General features: G+C 45.9%; 1 protein-coding gene across 1 annotated transcript in view; it reads right to left on the bottom strand.

Annotated features, from left to right (window-relative positions):
- The window catches only part of KIF5C (kinesin family member 5C), a 146,049-nt gene extending 143,942 nt beyond the window's left edge, over nt 1-2,107 (bottom strand). Inside the window, exon 1 of the mRNA XM_012740087.3 lies at nt 1,743-2,107. Within this exon, the coding sequence (XP_012595541.1) occupies nt 1,743-1,868 (126 nt within the window). The 5' untranslated portion in view covers nt 1,869-2,107. The remainder of the gene's footprint in view (nt 1-1,742) is intronic.
- Nucleotides 2,108-19,447: the final 17,340 nt, after the last annotated feature.

Here is a 19,447-nt window from a genome sequence, read left to right as displayed (position 1 = left end):
AAGCCACTATCTGCCCATGGTTATGTCACTAACCCATGTCTGCCATAAACTGTAAAATTTCCTTCCTCATCAATAATTGTAGCACACATCTTCTCTGCAAGTTAACACTAAGCAGAGAGAAAGCCCTCCTTGCTGCCTTCACAGGTCAGCTCTCACAGTGACCGTCCATCCACATATTATTTAAAGGTCAGGGTTTCCTTTGACTGTGAAAATGGGGAGGGGAGTAGGGGTCGTCAAGAGGAGCTGCCTTCTTAAGCCAGGTACAGGTTGAAGCCCGAGGATAAAGCCTGCCTCTGTTCCCCAGCCTGGAAAGTGCCCGCCTAACGGTACAGCTAGAACCTGCTGGTCCCCGGAGCCCTTCGCAGGGACTGCTCCATACAACCTGGGCAAAGGTGCTGGGGACCCCCTGGGCCGGGAAACGTCGGCTTCTGGCGCTTTGGCGCTTGAGAAAGGCCAGGTGGACTAGGCAATACCCTCGGTAAATTGTCACCTGTCAATCACTTGACCTAAATACACCAGCCACTGGGGGGGGATGGAGGAGGGGGTTGGTCGGAGCATGCTCAGTGATCGGGATGACATCACTTAATCAATGCTGGGGACGGGAAAGCTGCATCAGCAGCCTCGAGTGGGCTGCCAGGAACGTGTCAGCGGGGACCGGGAGGCTCCCATTAACTCGGCCGCTCCCCACGCCGCTCGCATACAAAGGGGGCACCGTCAGCCACGCACGCCAGGAACAGCGGGCGGGGAAGGGGGGGCAGGGCGGGCTTATTTCATTTGACATTTTCCTTTAAGAACTAAAAACTATTGAGATTCCCTCCCCCCACCAGCAGCCCGGGCTGCAGAGAGGGAACTAAGTCCGGGGAGGGGGTGGGGGAGAAAAGGTGGGGAAGGGAGACCAAGAGGGAGGGGGCACTGGCCACACAAAGTAACTTATGCTCTTGGCGGAGGGGCTATCTGGGGGCCCCCTCGCCCCGCACATGCGGACACAACCTCTTCTCCACCCAGCGCCAAGCATATCAACGGGTCTGCAGACACGGGGTGGGGGAGGGTGTCATGGGGGGACTCAAACCCGGGTTCCACACCCCGGGCAGCCAGGGGGAGAGGAAGTAGGAGACGCACCAGGCCTGCCGGAGGCACCAAGGCCACCAGAGCTCCCCCCACCCTCCACTGTCCGCACGCGGAGCAAGGTGAAACCCCGCGGGGAGCCGCGTCTACACGGCCGCCGGAGCTCTGAGCCTAGGCTAGAATTTTTCCTGTACCTTTTTTTCTTCTTCTTCTTTTCCTAAGGTCACAAGAAGAAGAGGCAAAGTGTTCGGGAAATCGAAATGATGCCTGGAAGCTTTTGTGGGTGGCAGAGCTCATACTTTAAAGGGGTCCTGGGCACCCCGGCCTGAGGGCAACCCGAACACACGACTCACGCGGCGCGGCGAGTGCGGGGAACAATAGGCCCACCCGGGCCCCCACCCCGCGAACAATGGCGGCGCCGAGCCCCTGCTCGGCCCCCACCCCCACCCCGCCACCCGGCCCGCCCCGCCGCCCCGGTCGCCCTCCGCCCGCTCAGAGGGCAGTGTAGGGCGGTGGGTGTGGGGTCTCTGGCCACGTCCACCCGCAGGGCAGCCCCGCGGGGATGTCCGAAGGGGCGGCCCGAACATCCCCCCCCACCCCCCGCGTCCAGGGCGTCAGGGCGCCGAGCTGCGGCGCGAAGCACGAGGGGAGGCCAGATAGATGCCCCGGCCACTTACCCCGATCACCACGGTCTCGTCGCCTTTAAATTTGGGGATGAATTTGTCCCCGCGGAGGATCTCCGCTTCGTTGAGGGGCCGGAACCGGCACATCACTTTGATGCTGCATTCTGCTGGATCCGCCATCTCGGCCGGCGGCTGGGAGGGGGCGCGGGCTGGGTGGGGGGCCGGGGCTGGGCACGCCGAGGGAGGAGGCCGCGAGCCGCACCGCCCACCGCTAGGCCGCCTCCTGCAGCCGTGGACGCCGCTTCTCAGCAGGTCATCGCGAACTCGGCGGGCAGGGCAGCCCCGGCCGCTCCGAGACCCGGGAGGTGGGCAGCCTATCGGCCTCCGGCCCGGCCGGCTGCGGGCCTGCCTGCCCTGTCCCTGCCCAGCGCCCCCGGCCCACCTGCCCGCGGCTGCGCGGCGGGCCGACGAGGCGATGCGCAGGGAGGGCGCCCAGCCCGGCTCAGACCTCCCGGGCTCCCGTGCGCTCAGCCATCCTGCATCAGCACCAGCGCGCTCCGCGCCCGGGCCCGCCCCGCCGGCCCGCCCTCCCCGCGGCCCGCCCACCCCGGGACGGTGACGTCACCGCGGAGACCCGCCCCGCCCCCGCCCGCTCTGGGTGTGGTGCATCCCGGGACTTGTAGTCGCTCCACCTGCCCGTGGAAGGGCAAGAATGCTTGGTTTGGAGTTGGCTTTCAGGGACAACAGCAGTGCCCCGGATGCAACCTCCAACAGCCTGCAAGTCTGGTCTGGCCACCCAAGCCAAGAACAGGATGGAAGTCGTACCCAATATCCCCCGTTAAAATCTCTGTACGTAACCAGGTTTGTATCACCTCTTCACATCTTTTTCCTGATCCCAAGAGAAAATCACTTGGGAAACCCAGCTGCTAGCATTCTTTGGGTTTCATTCGTCAACTTCTACCACTGGATAAGGATAGATGTGTGTTCAGAGTTTTGGTTTGATTGGCCGGAACTTAGGTTAGTGTCTGCCCACGACCAATCAACCAGAGTCAGGACTTGGTAAGATCACAGAGGAATCCCTTGGTGGGAAGCTTCCCAAATGAAGACGGATGCTTTTCCCAGAAGAAGGACATGGTGCTGGGCTGGCAGAACAATGGTGTCCACTTTACCCTTCCAGCACTATCTTTTCCTCCAAGACTCAGCTCAACCCTCTTTCCTCAGGAAGACTTTCCTGACTCACTAAACACCTACACAGGGTTGGTGGCCCTCCTTGGTGTTTCCCTAATCTCCTTTGCCTGTCTCTGTCACTATACTTAGGCAGTGGTATCTGCCTGAACTTTGTGTCACCGGCACCTAGTTCATAGTAGGCAACACACTGAACAAGGAATCCACCCTAGGAGGAAGCTATATTTGAGTGTGACTCTCAGCTCTGCCACTTACTGGATGTATGGCCGGCGGCAGGTTTTTAATTTCCTTAAGACTCAGTACCCTCATCTCTATCATTGGAATATTAATATCATCTCAGAGGTTTTGAAAGAATTAAAATATATAGTACTTTTTTTTTTTTTTTTTTTTTTTTAGACAGAGTCTCGCTTTGTTGTCCAGGCTAGAGTGAGTGCCGTGGCGTCAGCCTAGCTCACAGCAACCTCAAACTCCTGGGCTCCAGCGATCCTTCTGCCTCAGCCTCCCGAGTAGCTGGGACTACAGGCATGTGCCACCATGACCGGCTAATTTTTTATATATATCAGTTGGCCAATTAATTTCTTTCTATTTATGGTAGAGACGGGGTCTTGCTCTTGCTCAGGCTGGTTTTGAACTCCTGACCTTGAGCAATCCGCCCGCCTCGGCCTCCCAAGAGCTAGGATTACAGGCGTGAGCCACAGCGCCCGGCCAAATATATAGTACTTTTAAAGCACCTAGCATGGTGCCTGCCTGACAATAGTCTAAGCTCTTGAGCGTTAAATATTATTATTATTAGGTACTGAACAAAGGATAGTAAAATGAATGAGTTATTTAGTTAATTTTAGGAACACGTCTGTTACTTAAATTCAGGTACACCTGAGGACACAAGTTTTCTGCCTAGCTGAGAATAAAGACCTACTAAAATCAGTATTTATGAATCATTATAAGCAGTATCAATTTGATATCCTCTTCTCAGATGCAGTGAAAGTAGGTTAAAGAAGGCCCAACTGCCACTTTCTTATCTGTTTTCACATTAAGTTGCTCTCAGGCTCTGACTTTAGTAGTCAACTTCATAATATACTGGAGAGGACAGCCCAAGCCCCAGTTTCCCCGGACTCACCAGAAAATGTCCAGGACCTTACAGACACTGGTTTGTATAAAGAGGTCAGAACCTTGGATAACCTGCCTGTGTGTCACTGGGTTCACTCTTCATTCATTCATCTATCCATCTATCAACTGTTAACTGAGCACATGGCATTTGCTGCCACTCTATAAATTTAGATGTGTTAAGTGAACCCTTTTCAGGGGAATACCATAGGCCCTCCAATTTGAGAGGAGGTTGCAAAATAAGTCACTGCCCTCAGACAACTCAGAAACAAGTCAGAGAACAGAGGATAAAGTGCTCTGTGGTGTCTGAGGAGGCTTAACAGAGGAAAAGTGGGCTAAGTGGGGTTCAAAAAAAATTTTAAAGGGACACCAGAAAACAGACAACAGAAGAAAAAATAGATAAATTTTTGTACATCAAAGGACACAGAGTGATAAGGCAACCCACAGAGTGGGAGAAAATTTTTTTCAAATCATATATCAGATAAGGAGTTAATATATAGAATGTATAAAGAATTCCTATAGCTCACAACAAAAAGGCAAGCAACTCTATTAAAAAATGGGCAAAGGACTTGAATAGGTATTTCTCCAAAGAAGATATACAAATATCCAGTAAACACATGAAAAGATGCTCAATATCCCTAATCATTATTGCAATGCAAATCAAAACCACAATGAGATACTACTTCTCATACACATTAGGATGATTACTCTAAAAACAATAGAAAATAAGAAGTGTTGGCAAGGATGTGGAGAAACTGGAACGCTGTACACTTAGTGGGAATGTAAAATGGTGCAGCTACTATAGAAAACAGTATTATATTGGACTGAGGAGATCTTTTGAAAATAAAAAAATAAAATAAAATAATAAAAAAAAAAAAAGAAAACAGTATTATAGTTCCCAAAATATTGAAAATAGAATTACCATATGATTCAGAAGTTCTACTTCTGGGTATATACCCCCAAAAGAATTGAAATCAGGTATTCAAACAGATATTTATACATCCAAGTTCATAGCAGGCAGCATTATTCACAATAGCCAAAAGATGGAAGCAACCCAAATGTCCATCAACTGATGAATAGATAAACAAAATGTAGTATATACATATTAGGTTGGTGCTAAAAAGTAATTGCAGTTTTAGCATTGTTGAAATTTGCCATTTGATATTGGAATACGTTCTTAAGTAAATGTGGTTATATCATACATCATTTTAATGCACATTTCTCACTTTATTTTTTTTGTTAATGACTTATTATTTGCTATTTATTTTTATGTATATTTTAGACTATGGAAATGATGTTAGACAAAAAGCAAATTTGAGAGATTTTCTTCCTTGAGTTCAAAATGGGTCGTAAAGCAGTGGAGACAACTTGCAACATCAACATTGCACAAGAACTGCTAACGAATGTACAGTACAGTGGTGGTTCAAGAAGTTTTGCAAAGGAGACGAGAGCCTTGAACATGAGGACTGTGGTGGCCGGCCATCAGAAGTTGACAATGAACAACTGAGAAAATCATTGGAGCTGACCCTCTTACAACTGTACAAGAAGTTGCCGAAGAACTCAATATTGACCATTCTATGGGTCCTTCGGCATTTGAAGCAAATTGGAAAGGTGAAAAAGCTCGATAAGCAGATGGCTCATGGGCTGACCGAAAATCAAAAAGATCGTTGTTTTGAAATGTCGTCTTCTCTTATTGTCCACAGCAATGAACTGTTTCTCATTGTGACATGTGAGGAAAAGTGGATTTTATATGACAACCTGCGATGACCAGCTCAGTGTTTGCACTGAGAAGAAGCTCCAAAGCACTTCCCAAAGCCAAACTTGCACCAAAGAAGGTCATGGTCACTGTTTGGTGGTCTGCTGCCAGTCTGATCCACTACAGCTTTCTGAATCCCAGTAAAACTATTACATCTGAGAAATATGCTCAGCAAATTGATGAGATGCACCGAAAACTGCAACGCCTGCAGCAGTCATTGGTCAACAGGAAGGGCCCAATTCTTCTCCATGACGATGCCTGACCACACATCGAAAAAGTTGAAAGAATTGGGCTACAAAGTTTTGCCTTATCTACCATGTTCACCTGACCTCCCACCAACTGACTACCACTTCTTCAAGCATCTCAACACCATTTTTCAGGGAAAATGCTTCCACAACCAGCAGGATGCAGAAAATGCTTTCCAAGCGTGTGTTGAATCCTGAAGCGTGGATTTTTAAACTACAGAAATAAACAAACTTATTTCTCATTGGCAAAAATGTGTTGATTGTAATGGTTCCCACTTAGATAAATAAAGATGTGTTCGAGCCTAGTTATAATGACTTTTTTTTTTTTTTTTTGAGACAGAGTCTCACTTTGTTGCCCAGGCTAGAGTGAGTGCCATGGCGTCGTCAGCCTAGCTCACAGCAACCTCACACTCCTGGGCTCAAGCAATCCTACTGCCTCAGCCTCCTGAGTGGCTGGGACTACAGGCATGCATCACCATGCCCAGCTTATTTTTTGTATATATATTAGCTGGCCAATTAATTTATTTCTATTTATAGTAGAGACGGGGTCTCACTCTTGCTCAGGCTTGTTTCGAACTCCTGACCTTAAGCAATCCACCCGCCTCGGCCTTCCAGAGTGCTAGGATTACAGGCGTGAGACACCGTGCCCTGCCTAATTATGATTTAAAGTTCGCTGTCCAAGACTGCAGTTACTTTTGCACCAACCTAATACAATGGAATATTATCTAGCTTTTTTAAAAACGGAAATTCTTCCACATGCTACAGCATGGATCAACCTTGAAGATAGTATACTAAGTGAAACAAGCTAGTCACAAAAGGACAAATGCTGTATGATTCCACTTATATGAGACACTTAGAGTAGTCAAGTCCAAACAAACAGGAAGTAGAATGGTGGTTGGGGCTGGAGAAGGGGGAATGGGGAGTTATTATTTGATGGGAGTGGAATTTCAGTTCAGGAAGATAAGAAAAAGTTCTAGAGATAGGTGATGGTAATGATTGCATAACTATGTGAGTATACTTAATGCCACTAACCTGTACACTTAAAATGATATGTTACGTCTATTTTTACCACAATAAAAAAAAAAGATAAAGGCAAAAGCAGAAAAGAGATGTTTGGTCATTGAATGACATCTATTCCTCCCCTCTTCTATCCTGCAGGAAGAATGTGGTTTGAAGAATTGTCCCTGGGTCCAGGAATGGGCCTTGATTAATCTCAATCAGACATGACCATTCCATCCTCTTGGCCTGTGATTGGTTCGGGGCTGAGCAGGATGAAGTTAGAGAGACAAAAGGAAAAGTTTGCCAAGTTTATGGAAAGAAATCCTATTACTCAACCTTTCCCTCCCCGGCTAAAGGACGGCACTCAACACACCAGTTGCTGCTGGAAACATTCTCTGATTTCAGGGAGCACTAGACTTGAGATGAAGCCAAAGCTGTGGACAACAAAGCCAAGTGACCGAAATACCTGGGTCCTTGATCACGTGATCGAGCCACTGGGATCCACCAAACCAAAGCCCACCTAGCTCATCTTATCCTAGATTTCTTGTTTGTCAGAATAAACTTGCCTGTTCTCTAAGGACCAAAGTGGAATTAAGGAGAGATTATGTCAAAAGACAATTTAGGTTCCAATCATGAAAACAACTTGATGGTCTCACTAAGGATTTTTATCACTGGGCTAACCTAGAACCATCTTTGGACACATAGCAAATCAAATAATTGTGGCAATTAGCATTTGGTGCTGCTAGTCTTAGACTTGCTAGTTCTGTGCTCTCCAAGACAAAAGCTGCTAGCCACAGGTAGCTACTGAGCTCTTGAGATGGGGCCAGTGTGACTGAGGAACTGAATTTTTTTCTTAGTATCTATACTATTCTTTATGTAGCATGTACTATTTTTTTCTTCACCAAAATAACAATATATTTAGAGGCAGGAACATTTATGATTTTAAATGCACTTTTGAAATCTTAGGGTAGGACAACTATTCTAGTAATTCTTATAATAAAATTAAAATAATTTTAAACATTTCCATAAAGAATTAGGGGCATCAGACTTTTTGATTGTCCCCTAGAGATAAAGATATCCGTATACAATTCCAGAAGTTTCCTTTTCGATATATCACCAATGGAAACAACTTGTGTCAGAGGGGAACTTAATTTATTCCTCAAAAGGGCTATAGTAATATTTTCTTAGGAGACTATTAGATAAATCTCACAAAACAATAGCCCTTTTCCCCACATATTCTGGAAGGGATCCGAATTTTTTTTATTTTATTAATTAAAATTTAAATTTAGTCACGCTTGTAATCCTAGCACCCTGGGAGGCCGAGGCGGGCGGATTGCTCAAGGTCAGGAGTTCAAAACCAGCCTGAGCGAGACCCCGTCTCTACCATAAAAATAGAAAGAAATTAATTGGCCAACTAATATATATAATATAAAAAAAAATCAGCCGGGCATGGTGGCTCGTGCCTGTAGTCCCAGCTACTCGGGAGGCTGAGGCAGGAGGATCGCTTGAGCCCAGGAGTTTGAGGTTGCTGTGAGCTAGGCTGATGCCACGGCACTCACTCTAGCCTAGGCAAGAAAGCGAGACTCTGTCTCAAAAAAAAAAAAAAAAAAAATTTAAATTTAGAAGCTGATACCTGATTTGGTTATTGGAAACTTTTAAGTGTACTTGGAGCAACTTGGTAAATCTACATTTTCAACTGTAAATGTTATAAAATTTAAACACAGATCAAGTATTTCTGATAAAAATTTCATGTCCAAAACCAGATATACTGTGAGTGTAAAAGACAAACAGGACTTTGAAGAATTAGTGTGAAAAAGAATGTAAAATATCTCATTAATAATTTTTTATTGGTTTCTTGAAATGAAAACACTCTGGATATATTGAGTTAAATGAAATATATTAGATAATTAAATAAAATGTCACCTATGCTTCTTTTTCCTTTTTTAATTGGCTTTTTAAAAATTTAAAATTACTTCTGTGGCTCCCATGATATTTTGATTGAACAGCACTGACCTAGATGCTCCTGCCAGTTCAACTTGGTCAATAAATAAGATGTAGAAAATGTGCTAGTGAGGATTATTGTGTCCTGTGGGTGGTCCTGGCCCCTTGGACTCTGGGAAAAGTCAAAATTGAAATCTAGTTTTAAGGGCTTTCCCACCATGGTAAAATTTCCTCCAGGGAAGTCTCTGCACCCTCAGTCTTTTGTCATGGTGTGTGGAGGACTTACAGCCCAGGGCGGGGACTGGAAGGGGTGCCTGGTCCCACCAGCTCTCGGCTGAGTTCTGCTTAGTGGCAGCAGCAGCAACACAGCAGCATCGTGTCGCGGAGGACCAGCAGTGATAAGATCAGACAGAGTGGACACTCCACAGCAGAGAGGAGAGAGGGTTTAGGAATGCAGCCACAGAGGAGAGGTGGTCTTCCCTCAGAGGAGGAAGTGAGACCAGTACCTCTTTCCCAAACATGTTAGAGGAAGGTTACCCTGAAAGGGGAAGGGAGGGGCGGATCTGCTGTTATAGGGAGAAGATCCACATCCATGCCCCAACCTAAATGCTCAGTGCTGTCCCTCACGAGCCCTCGCCCTCCATTCGTCACTCAGGAGTTGTACACGCCTGCCGTCAGCTCTGACTCCAGGTGTCCCCGTGGACTTCCTCTCGGCTGTCTGCCACTCTAAATCCTAGCTGTCTGTCCCTCAAGATTCTATGACACTTTCTATGAAATCTTCCGAGTATGGGGTTTCCATTAGAGTGATGCAAAAGTTCTGGAATTAGACAGTGGTGATGGTTGCACGACGTTGTGGTGTACTTAGTAACACTGAATTGTACACCTTAACAAGGCTAAATGGTAAATTTTATGCTGTGTGTACTAACCACAATCAAAACCTAGAATTTAGAAAAACCTTTCTGAACTGCTCTCAGAGAGTCCACAGGGCTGTCTTCCTTCTCACATCATTGGTCCCCGTGATTTGTCACCAATGGCTGGCTGGCTTGCAATAACTGCCATGTTGTCGTCTGACACTGTTCCTTAGTTCTTTCCACTTCACAGTATTTTTCTTCATTTTAAATGCCTTGTGTGTCCGTCTTGCTCCTTTATCTATGTTGTGGAGATCATGTATTATTTGCATGCTTAATAAAATGCTTTCTGAGTGATTGATCCATGTCTGCTGGTAATGGCAAAGACAGATGAATAAATACAAGAACCTGAAAGAAATGATGTTGATTGTAGATAGAGTCTTGGGTTCAGGATCCTTCATTTTTCACTCCAGGTCAGTCTGCTACTAACAAATTTTGTAACTTTGGAAAATGCATTCAACTTTTCTGAATATTTATTTTTGTACACCATTCATTGGAATGGTACTAAAAGTATCTATTCTGGATAAGTGAGAATTAAGAGAGAAATATTTGAGAAAATACTTTGGAAATAAGGTCTGGAAGAGGCTACAAAGAGATTGGGGGAATCACCCCTGTCCCTAAGAAAATGTGAGAAAAAGAAAGGCCTATATTAATATAAAGTTACATCATTATTCCAAGGCCTGGTGTAATGCCAGGAACAAAGTAGCAACTTAATAAATGTCTTTCATGCATTCATTCCTTTATCATTTCATTCTTTGGACAAATGTAGATTTTCAGCTGCAGAAATGAATCCTTGAGAGTCCTGTTAATATAATAGTAAAGGAGCCATTTGCTTCAGGGAATGACCAAGTCCTGCTGCCTTGCTGTTTGCTCCTGGTGAAATGAACAGGTGTGGTGTGATCTGCCAGGGGAGCACCTGCCCACTGCTCTCCCTCCTGACCCAGCAAGGCCTCCTCACCCCAAGGGTCTGGGGGCCTTCGAGAGTGGTGAATGAACTGAGGAGCTCCCCGGCTAGCACAGGGTAAGGGCCTCAAACAGTCTTGAAGTTCCCCAGCCACAAACCCTTCAGTCACCTCCACCGGCCGTGAAGCCCTGAAGCTTTACTGCTGAGATGAAACAGAAAATGGAGAATTATCTATATGACTCAAGCGACAGTGAACATTGTCCCTTTGACTTGCTCGAACCTGCAAAATCAAGGCCTAAAGCATGTGAATGTTTTCCACCCCTTTTTCCCCTGAGTTATCAGAATCATTTTCCCAGCACTCTGCTTCCCTCTATTCAGCCCACTCCCGGAGAACAGTTTCCGCCTCTACTTCCAGTAAGATGTGTAAATTGAAGCAATTATCTGGATTGTTCAAGGAAAAAAAAGCCTCGGACATTCTTCTGCCTGAGCGATCTGGGTAATTGCTTCAATTTTCACATCAGCTCCCCGTCCTTCGGCAGTCCCTGGGACAGCCATTTAACTCCAACCCCGGGGTCTGCAGGTGACCGTGTGCGTCTAATCATTTCTGATTGCCTGGGCCCAGCTTCGTTCCTATAAGTAGACACTATCTCTGACCCTAGTGGAGATTAAAATCCAAATGAGTAGATAAAAATGTTTTCAAAGATGTTGAAAGATCCCTTTAAAACCTGCAAAAATAATCTGTTGCCATGGAACAGAAAATCTGGATGTCTTTTAAAATGTATCCCATCCGTTCAATATGTCCAGATATGTCTGAGCTCAGTGGGAAAGAAGTAAAGACGACCACGTCCTTTTAGCAAGACATTAGCAGATTGGAAGGAGAAAGCCCCTTCTCTTCCAGGAGAGCTGACACATTGACTGAGATTAAACCTTTGGTATTAATTCTTGCTGAAAAAAAAAAAATTCAGGGCTCTGGAAGAATAAGACAGAGAGCCATTGAATCTAAGGAGGGACAGGAAAGGAAGAAAGTCAAGCTCTGTGTCCTGGTGGTAGAGTGGGCATCTGTGAACGAGCATTGACAATCTCAGGGAAGGCCCGGTGAAGAGCTGAGGCGCAGGAGGCTGGGGGCAATGTAGCCCCCTTTCCCTCCCAAGAGCTGACCCAGTGTGGTCTGCCTGTCAGCTATTCCCTTATCTTCCAGAAACTGTGTCTAATTCATTCAGGCCACATTTGGATGCAAAATTCAACATTGGTAGCTCCTCTAAAAATCCACGCACAGGAAAGCATGAAGAAGTAATGTAAACTTTACTAAAAATGCAGCAGGAAGCACAGATGAGGGATATCTATTGCACACCCCAGAGCAAACTACTTAAAAACTGCTATATAGACTTCATGCCTCCAAAGTCCTATCTCCGTCATGCGACCATAGTAGGTCCCTTTCTCTCCCAACACCCCGCATGGCTCCTCTTCCCTGGGCCTTGACTTGCCCTTGACTCTTCCTCCCTGGTGCAGAGCTGGTCCATGTACCCCAGCTCCATCCCAGGTGTGCAGCCCCAAACCCATCTCTGTGCTCAGCAAAAGCACAGGGGCTCCACAGCAGACACTGTGGGAGGGAAGAATGAGGACATTCTTCCTGTTGCTGTTACCCACAATGGAGACATAGAGCAGCAGCCTCTGCACATAAGTTCCCCGTAAATAAGTTCCAAAGGTGACGGGGTTCCTTGTAGAGATTCTCCTTTGCTTTTCAAAGCAGTAAATGAAGTGAGGTTTCCTTCAACAGAAGTCAAAGAAAAGTACCCAAAGAATAGAGGCCTTTTTTTCAACACATGTATTAGTTAGCTATGGCTGTGTAACAAATGACTCCAACACTTAGCAGTTTACGACAGCATTTTGTTATTTCCTAGCAGGTCAGGAACCTGGGCACAGGTAGCTGGATCCTGTGGCTCAGGTTGTCTCTCACACAGTCATCTCAAGGTTCAGCTGGGAAAGGTCCACTTCCAGGCTCACTCACATGGTTATTGGCAGGATTCAGTTCCTGGCTGGTCACTGGCCAGAGGCTGCCCTCAATTCCTTGTCACATGAGCCCCATGCAGCAGTAGGCATCATCAGGACAAGTGCAAGAGAGAGGACAAGATAGAAACTACAGTCTTTCATAGCTTAATCTCATCCATCACTTTTGCCACATTCATTGATGAGTCACTGATCCAGCACACATTCAAAGGGAGGAGTGACACAGGGTGTGAACAACAGGAGGCAGGCGTCACTGCGGGCATCTGAGAAAGCTGCCTGCCACAACCACCAGTAAAGGGCTCATTGTAACTTACCGGTCACTCACACTGAAATAGGGAAGAGAGTAGAGTCAAGGAATACAGCTCTGGAAGCAAAATAAGCTCTTCCCTCCAAAAGCATCGATCTAGCTGGGAGACATTAGCTATAGAGAGATTAAAAGAGAAATAACAGTCATTCTAAGGAAAAACCCAAGACAGCAACCATCAAAGGACAAAAGCAATATATTATACCTCATAAAAACATAAAGTCCTATACACATCAAAAACTATGCACAATAATAAAATACAACAATCAGCTAAGGAAGGTTTTTGCAACACCTATGACAATAAAGAATTCTTTCAAATCACTATGATATTTGTAAATGCACAGTAGAAAAACTAGTCAAGAGCATTAAAACCCAATAAATAAAAGAATTATAAATTATCCTGATAAAAAACTATGAAGCCTCATTAGTAACCAAAAGAATGCCTATTACTTTGGCAAAGAGTACAAGGAATAATGTTCAGTGTTGTAAAGTATACCAGAAAGGCAGCCTTCCCTTATCCTACTGGTAGTAGGGTAGATTTGTAAAATTTCTCTGAGAGGGCAACATAAATCAAAATCCTGAAAAATGTACAGGTACAGACTCCCTGCCCCAAATGGCAGAGGTATCAGGTATACAAGCTCTTGTACTCTCAGGGGAAAAGAAATACAAAGTTGTATGGAGACATTTAGGGACTAAAATTGAAAAATTATGCCAAACCATTGAGAACCTTGAACAGCAGGTCATAGTGTCTGGGTTGCCATTAGCTGGCAGTGGGAAACCACTGGAAGTTTGTAAATAGAGGGGTGCTCAGGTAAAAGAATTATAAGCACAGTTAGAAACACTATATTAAGGTATTAGAAATCCAGGGATAGAACTGGAGAGACTCGTCACTCTTTCCATGGGGTCTTTGACCCTCCCCCTCCGACGTCACTGTTCAGTAGAGCCATACAGACATCCCTTCTTGCTGAAGGGACTTGATGAATAGCGCCAGTCTTTTGGCTTCCTGTGATCCTTGATATTTGCCATCTATTGGCTTGTGAGCCAGACAGCACCTCCCATGGAGCATGGAACTGGTTGTACCATGAATGAAAGCAAGACATGACCCAGGATGTGTACGTCAGGATTCTTTGGGTTGCAAGCAACAGCCGTCTACTTAGGCTGGCTAAAGCAAACAGCAGAGATGGATTTAATTATAATTCTTAAAGAAATAATGCCAGGCTGTAAGTTCAGAAGTAACCTGTGATCAGATCTGAACATTTTAAAGTTTCTTTCATTGTCTTGTTTTTGCTCTTTTCTGGACACATGCTTTCTTCTTTTTCTCTCTCTGCATATTTGGTTCCTTGCTTTCTCCAGGTCATATTGCAGAATATTCAGCTCTGCCAGCTGGAAAGAGTTTGTATGTTCAACCACTTGGAGCATTATGAAAGCTGTCTCACTCTCCCTTTCTCTCAGTTCTAGTTTCTGGGGAAGGACTCTGATGGGCTCAGCTCAAGTGACAAATCAACTCTGACCAAGGACAACATCATGTTCAGCAATCATGGTTGTCATAAGTAATCCCTTAACCAACTGAATTGGGATGGATGAGTGCCATGGTTTGGATTTTTGACCCCTCCAAATCTCATGTTGAAATTTTTTGTCCAGTGTTGGAGGTAGGGATTGCAGGGAGGTGTTTGGGCCATGGGGGTAGATAATTCATGAATAGATCAATGCCCTCCCTGGGAGGACAGACTGAGCCAGTTCTCACTGTACTAGTTCCTGCTGGTTGGGGAAAGGAACCTTGCACATCCTCCCCCAACCCTCCCTTTCTCTCTTGCCATGTGGTCTCTGCACAAGCCAGCTTCCCTTCACCTTCCACCGTGAGTGGAAGCCACTTGAGGCCCTCATCAAGAGCAGATGTTGGCCCCATGCTTCTTGTACAGCCTATAGAACTATGAGCCAAAACACCTCTTTATTTATAAATTACCCAGCCTCAGGTATTCCTTTATAGCAACACAAATGAACTAAGACAGGAAGGATGGGTGGGCAGTTCCCAAGAAAGGAGAAGCACTGGAAACACAACCATGGTGGTGCTATCCATGAAACTTGGAGAGGGCCAGGTGCAGTGGCTAACGCCTGTAATCCTAACATTCTGGGAGGCCGAGGCAGGAGGATCACTCAAGGTCAGGAGTTTGAAACGAGCCTGAGCAAGAGCAAGACCCAGTCTCTACTATAAATAGAAACAAATTAATTGGCCAACTAAAAATATATAGAAAAAATAAGCCGGGCATGGTGGTGCATGCCTGTAGTCCCAGCTACTCGGGAGACTGAGACAGAAGGATCGCTTGAGCCCAGGAGTTTGAGGTTGCTGTGAGCTAGGCTGACACCACAGCACTCTAGCCCGGGCAACAGAGGGAGACCCTGTCTCAAAAAACAAAAAATAAAAAAACTTGGAGAGAAATGGAGGCAAGAGAGAGACCTCATCCTTTCCCCTGGGGAATTCTTTCTCAACAGATGCTGATGCAGCCACATTCAATACTGTATGTTCTCCATAATATCACTCATTGCAGATTCAATTCTACTAGAGTCAAATGCCCCTACTTTCTGCTCCTCCCTGCCAACTCCCCCCTACCCACACTCACACACATTACCTATTGACAGTCAGTAACATCCAGATCTCATGGAGCCCTGACACGGCCACAGGTCAGCCTGCCATCAGCAGCCTGTGCGTTGGAAGCCAACTGACCCAGTTGTCCAGCTGCACTGTGGCTAGCTTAGGACTCTGCGTGAGACTATTTTTTCCTTAGATGACCTACTCCCTTTCAGAGGAGAGGGAGCAATTGAATTACCAAAGAATTAACTGGATAAGATACTGTCTAAACTCACCCAGAAAACAGATGAATTTGGTATAGTTCCTAAAAAACCCAACCCTGCCCTGACTACTGAAGCTTCCAGACTCTGCTAGTACAAGCACATAGTCGTGGGCAGGGCCACAGCTTCAGCCCTCTTGGCAAATGATTCCCCAGCCCCGTTTGAAGAATTTCTTTCTCCTACAATACACGTATTGACAACATTCAGCCTCTTAATTCTGATTAATAAAAATGAACAGTTTGTGCTGTTTCTTTGTCCACTTTACTGGCATTCATCTGGCCACCTCAGCAAAATGCTGGCATGAGCCCCAAAACTTAAATGCTAGGTTCTATTTTACTCTATTTAATCCATTCCATAAACACTCAGTTTATATGTAATATATACATGTAAGAACATACATATACATATATCAGATAGAGATCATTATTTTAGTGTTTTGAAAAATTCGCTTATTTATTTCTTCATTCCACAGATATCTATAAAGTGCCTACTAAGTACCAGGCACTGTTCTAGATGCTGGGGATGCAACAGTGATATGACAGACATGGTCCAAGCCCTTGAGGGGTTTATGTTCTACTGGAGGAGGCAGGCAATAAACAATTAAGTACATGACATAATGTGCCAAGCAGCAGTAAGTGATGTAAAGAACAGTAAAAAGGGTAAAAGGCTAGAGAGGGTTGTGGGTAACATTCTAATTCAGGTGATGGAGAATTAAAAGAAATTTGGAGATATGTTTCCATCCTTAAACTCTAACAGAAGAAATGTATGGGGAAAGACACACATATACATTTAAAAAAAACAAAAAAAAAAAACCCTAAAAAGAAAGAAAGAAGAAAAAGAACGGAGAGAGGATATTAGTTAGCTACTGAAACTGTCATGTAACAAATCACTGCAAAATTTGGCGACCTAAAACAACAAGCGTTTCTTATTTCTCACCCATCTGCCGGACCAGGCCAGGCTCAGCTGCCCTTGGCTGGGCTCGCTCACATTCAGGGGCTCAGCTGGTCATCTGCTGGCTCTAAGATGGTCTTGGCTCTTCTCCATGTGCCTCACATCACTCCATGAGGCTAGCCCAGGCGTGTTCTCATGGCTAGACAGAGGTGCAAGAGGGAGCAAGCCCAACTGTGCAAGAGACTAAGTGGCCATGTGTATGTGCCCTTCACACCCCTGCTTCCTTATGTTTGCTGACATTGGCCAAATCCAGCCACAGAGTCTCAGGGCAAAGGCTGTTGCTATGGACTATGTTGTGTCCTCCCCCCCGAAGAATTCCTATGTGAAAACCCTAACCCACAAGTCACTATATCTGGAGATAAGGTCTTTAGGAGGCAATTAAGGTTAAATGAGTTCATCAGGGTGGGGCCCCAATCCAATAGGACTGTGGCCTTATAAGAAGAGGAAGACATAAATATCCTCCCTCCCCCACTCACTGCCATGTGAGGACACAATGAGATGGCACCATCTGCAAAAATATATTTTGGTTAAAGTTATTGCAAGATCTTATTTTAAAAAAAGTTCATTCACTCATTTAATAAGATTGATCACAGACTCTGTTCTAGGAAATTGTACCATATTTCTCTAAAGACTCTTCCAACTAAAAAGAAAAAAAAAACAATTTATATTCTTGCTACCAGAGAAGCTACTAAGATAAGTAACACATGGTCCCTGCCTTCCTGGAGTTTATCATCTAGTGAAGGAACAAAGATAGGGAAAAATTGTGCATGCACATCTCTGAGATGAGTTTGGGGCTTTTCTACATATATTCAGAAGAGTAGACCTGTGGTGGTCACACGGTAAAGCTATGTCCTTTCAGAAGAGAGGTATGGTCTCACCTAGGGAGCGCACATGTGCACCATCAGCATGCTGGAAGAGGGAGGTGGGCCTTAGGCTGGTGGAAGAAGGTTCCAGTTTCTCCCTGGTCCTCTCTGGAAGACTGGACTTCAAGGGTCCAGTAGCAGTGGGACTTGAGATGGTGGGGTCCTGTTGTGGTAAGCTCGGGTATGACCCAAAGGTGGGCTCCTCTGCTTTCTTTTCAGGAATCAGAAGTTGGGAAGGGGCCGGGTGCGGTGGCTCATGCCTATAATCCTAGCACTCTGGGAGGCTGAGGCAGGAGGATTGCTCAAAGTCAGGAGTTTGAAACCAGCCTGAGCAAGAGTGAGACCCCCGTCTCTACTAAAAATAAAAAGAAATTAATTGGCCAATTAAAAATATATAGAAAAAAATTAACCGGGCTTGGTGGCACATGCCTGTAGTCCCAGCTACTCGGGAGGCTGAGGCAGAAGGATTACTTGAGCCCAGGAGTTTGATGTTGCTGTGAGCTAGGCTGATGCCACAGCACTGTAGCCTGGGCAACAGAGTGAGACTCTGACAAAGAAAAAAAAAGAAGTTGGGAAGGGAGGCTTAAGAGTGAGTATTGCCTCTCTTCCATCAGGAGGGCCAGCTCACCAAGGAGTGAAGATGAGTACCTCAGTGGCTTGGGGAAGGTCATTTGCTGGTTTCCACAGCCCTGGATACTGGCAGAGTGGCTTCCATAAGTACCCACTTTATAGAGCTCCCTCCATACCTGGCAGAATGCAGGGACCCGCCAGGCCCCCTGGTCCTTCCTCTCCAAGGACCATACTGCATGTACTCACCTGTCTTACCCTCTCCAGAAAGAGGAAGGCGTCCCTCTGATGGAAACGATTTGTGGGGAGGATAGAGGTGTGTGAGGTGGACAGGGAGTGTTGTAGGTTGGGTTCCCCAGCAGCAGAGCCTGAGACGGGGATTCCTGTGGGGTGTCTCCTGGGGCGTTGGGGAAGTGGCCATGATGGACAGGCAGGGGAGGAGCTCAGCGAGGGCACCAGCTCTGGGAGGAAACTCTGGGCACAAATTGCACCACTGTCTTAATCCGTTTGTGTTGCTATAACAGAATACCACAGACTGGGGAATGTGTAAAGAACAGAAATTTATTTCTTAGAGTTCTAAAGGTTGGGCAGGCCGGGCGCGGTGGCACACGCCTGTAATCCTAGCTCTCTGGGAGGCCGAGGCGGGCGGATTGCTCGAGGTCAGGAGTTCGAAACCAGCCTGAGCAAGAGCAAAACCCCGTCTCTACTATAAATAGAAATTAATTGGCCAACTAATATATATACAAAAAATTAGCTGGGCATGGTGGCGAATGCCTGTAGTCCCAGCTACTTGGGAGGCTGAGGCAGGAGGATTGCTTAAGCCAGGAGTTTGAGGTTGCTGTGAGCTAGGCTGACGCCACGGCACTCACTCTAGCCTGGGCGACAAAGTGAGACTCTGTCTCAAAAAAAATAAAAAAATAAAAAAATAAAGGTTGGGCAGTCCAAGATCAAGGCTCTGGCAGATTTTGTGTCTGGTGAGGGCCTTCTTGCTGTGTCCTCCTATGGCGGGAGGGATGGAAGGGCAAAGAAAAGGGAATAAATGCTGCATCTTCATGTGGTAGAAGAGCAAAGGCGAGCTCCCTTCAAACTTGAGCCCTTTTGTGAAGCATTCTTCCCTTCCCCTCTCCTCAATACAAGGAGGATTAAGTTTCCACAAATGGATTTTGGAGGTAACACAT

The sequence above is a fragment of the Microcebus murinus genome, chromosome 8 (genome assembly GCF_040939455.1).
Source record: "Microcebus murinus isolate Inina chromosome 8, M.murinus_Inina_mat1.0, whole genome shotgun sequence".
NCBI lineage: Eukaryota > Metazoa > Chordata > Mammalia > Primates > Cheirogaleidae > Microcebus > Microcebus murinus.
The sequence above is the reverse complement of the archived record's forward strand: the minus strand, read 5'-3'. Positions and strand labels throughout refer to the sequence as shown.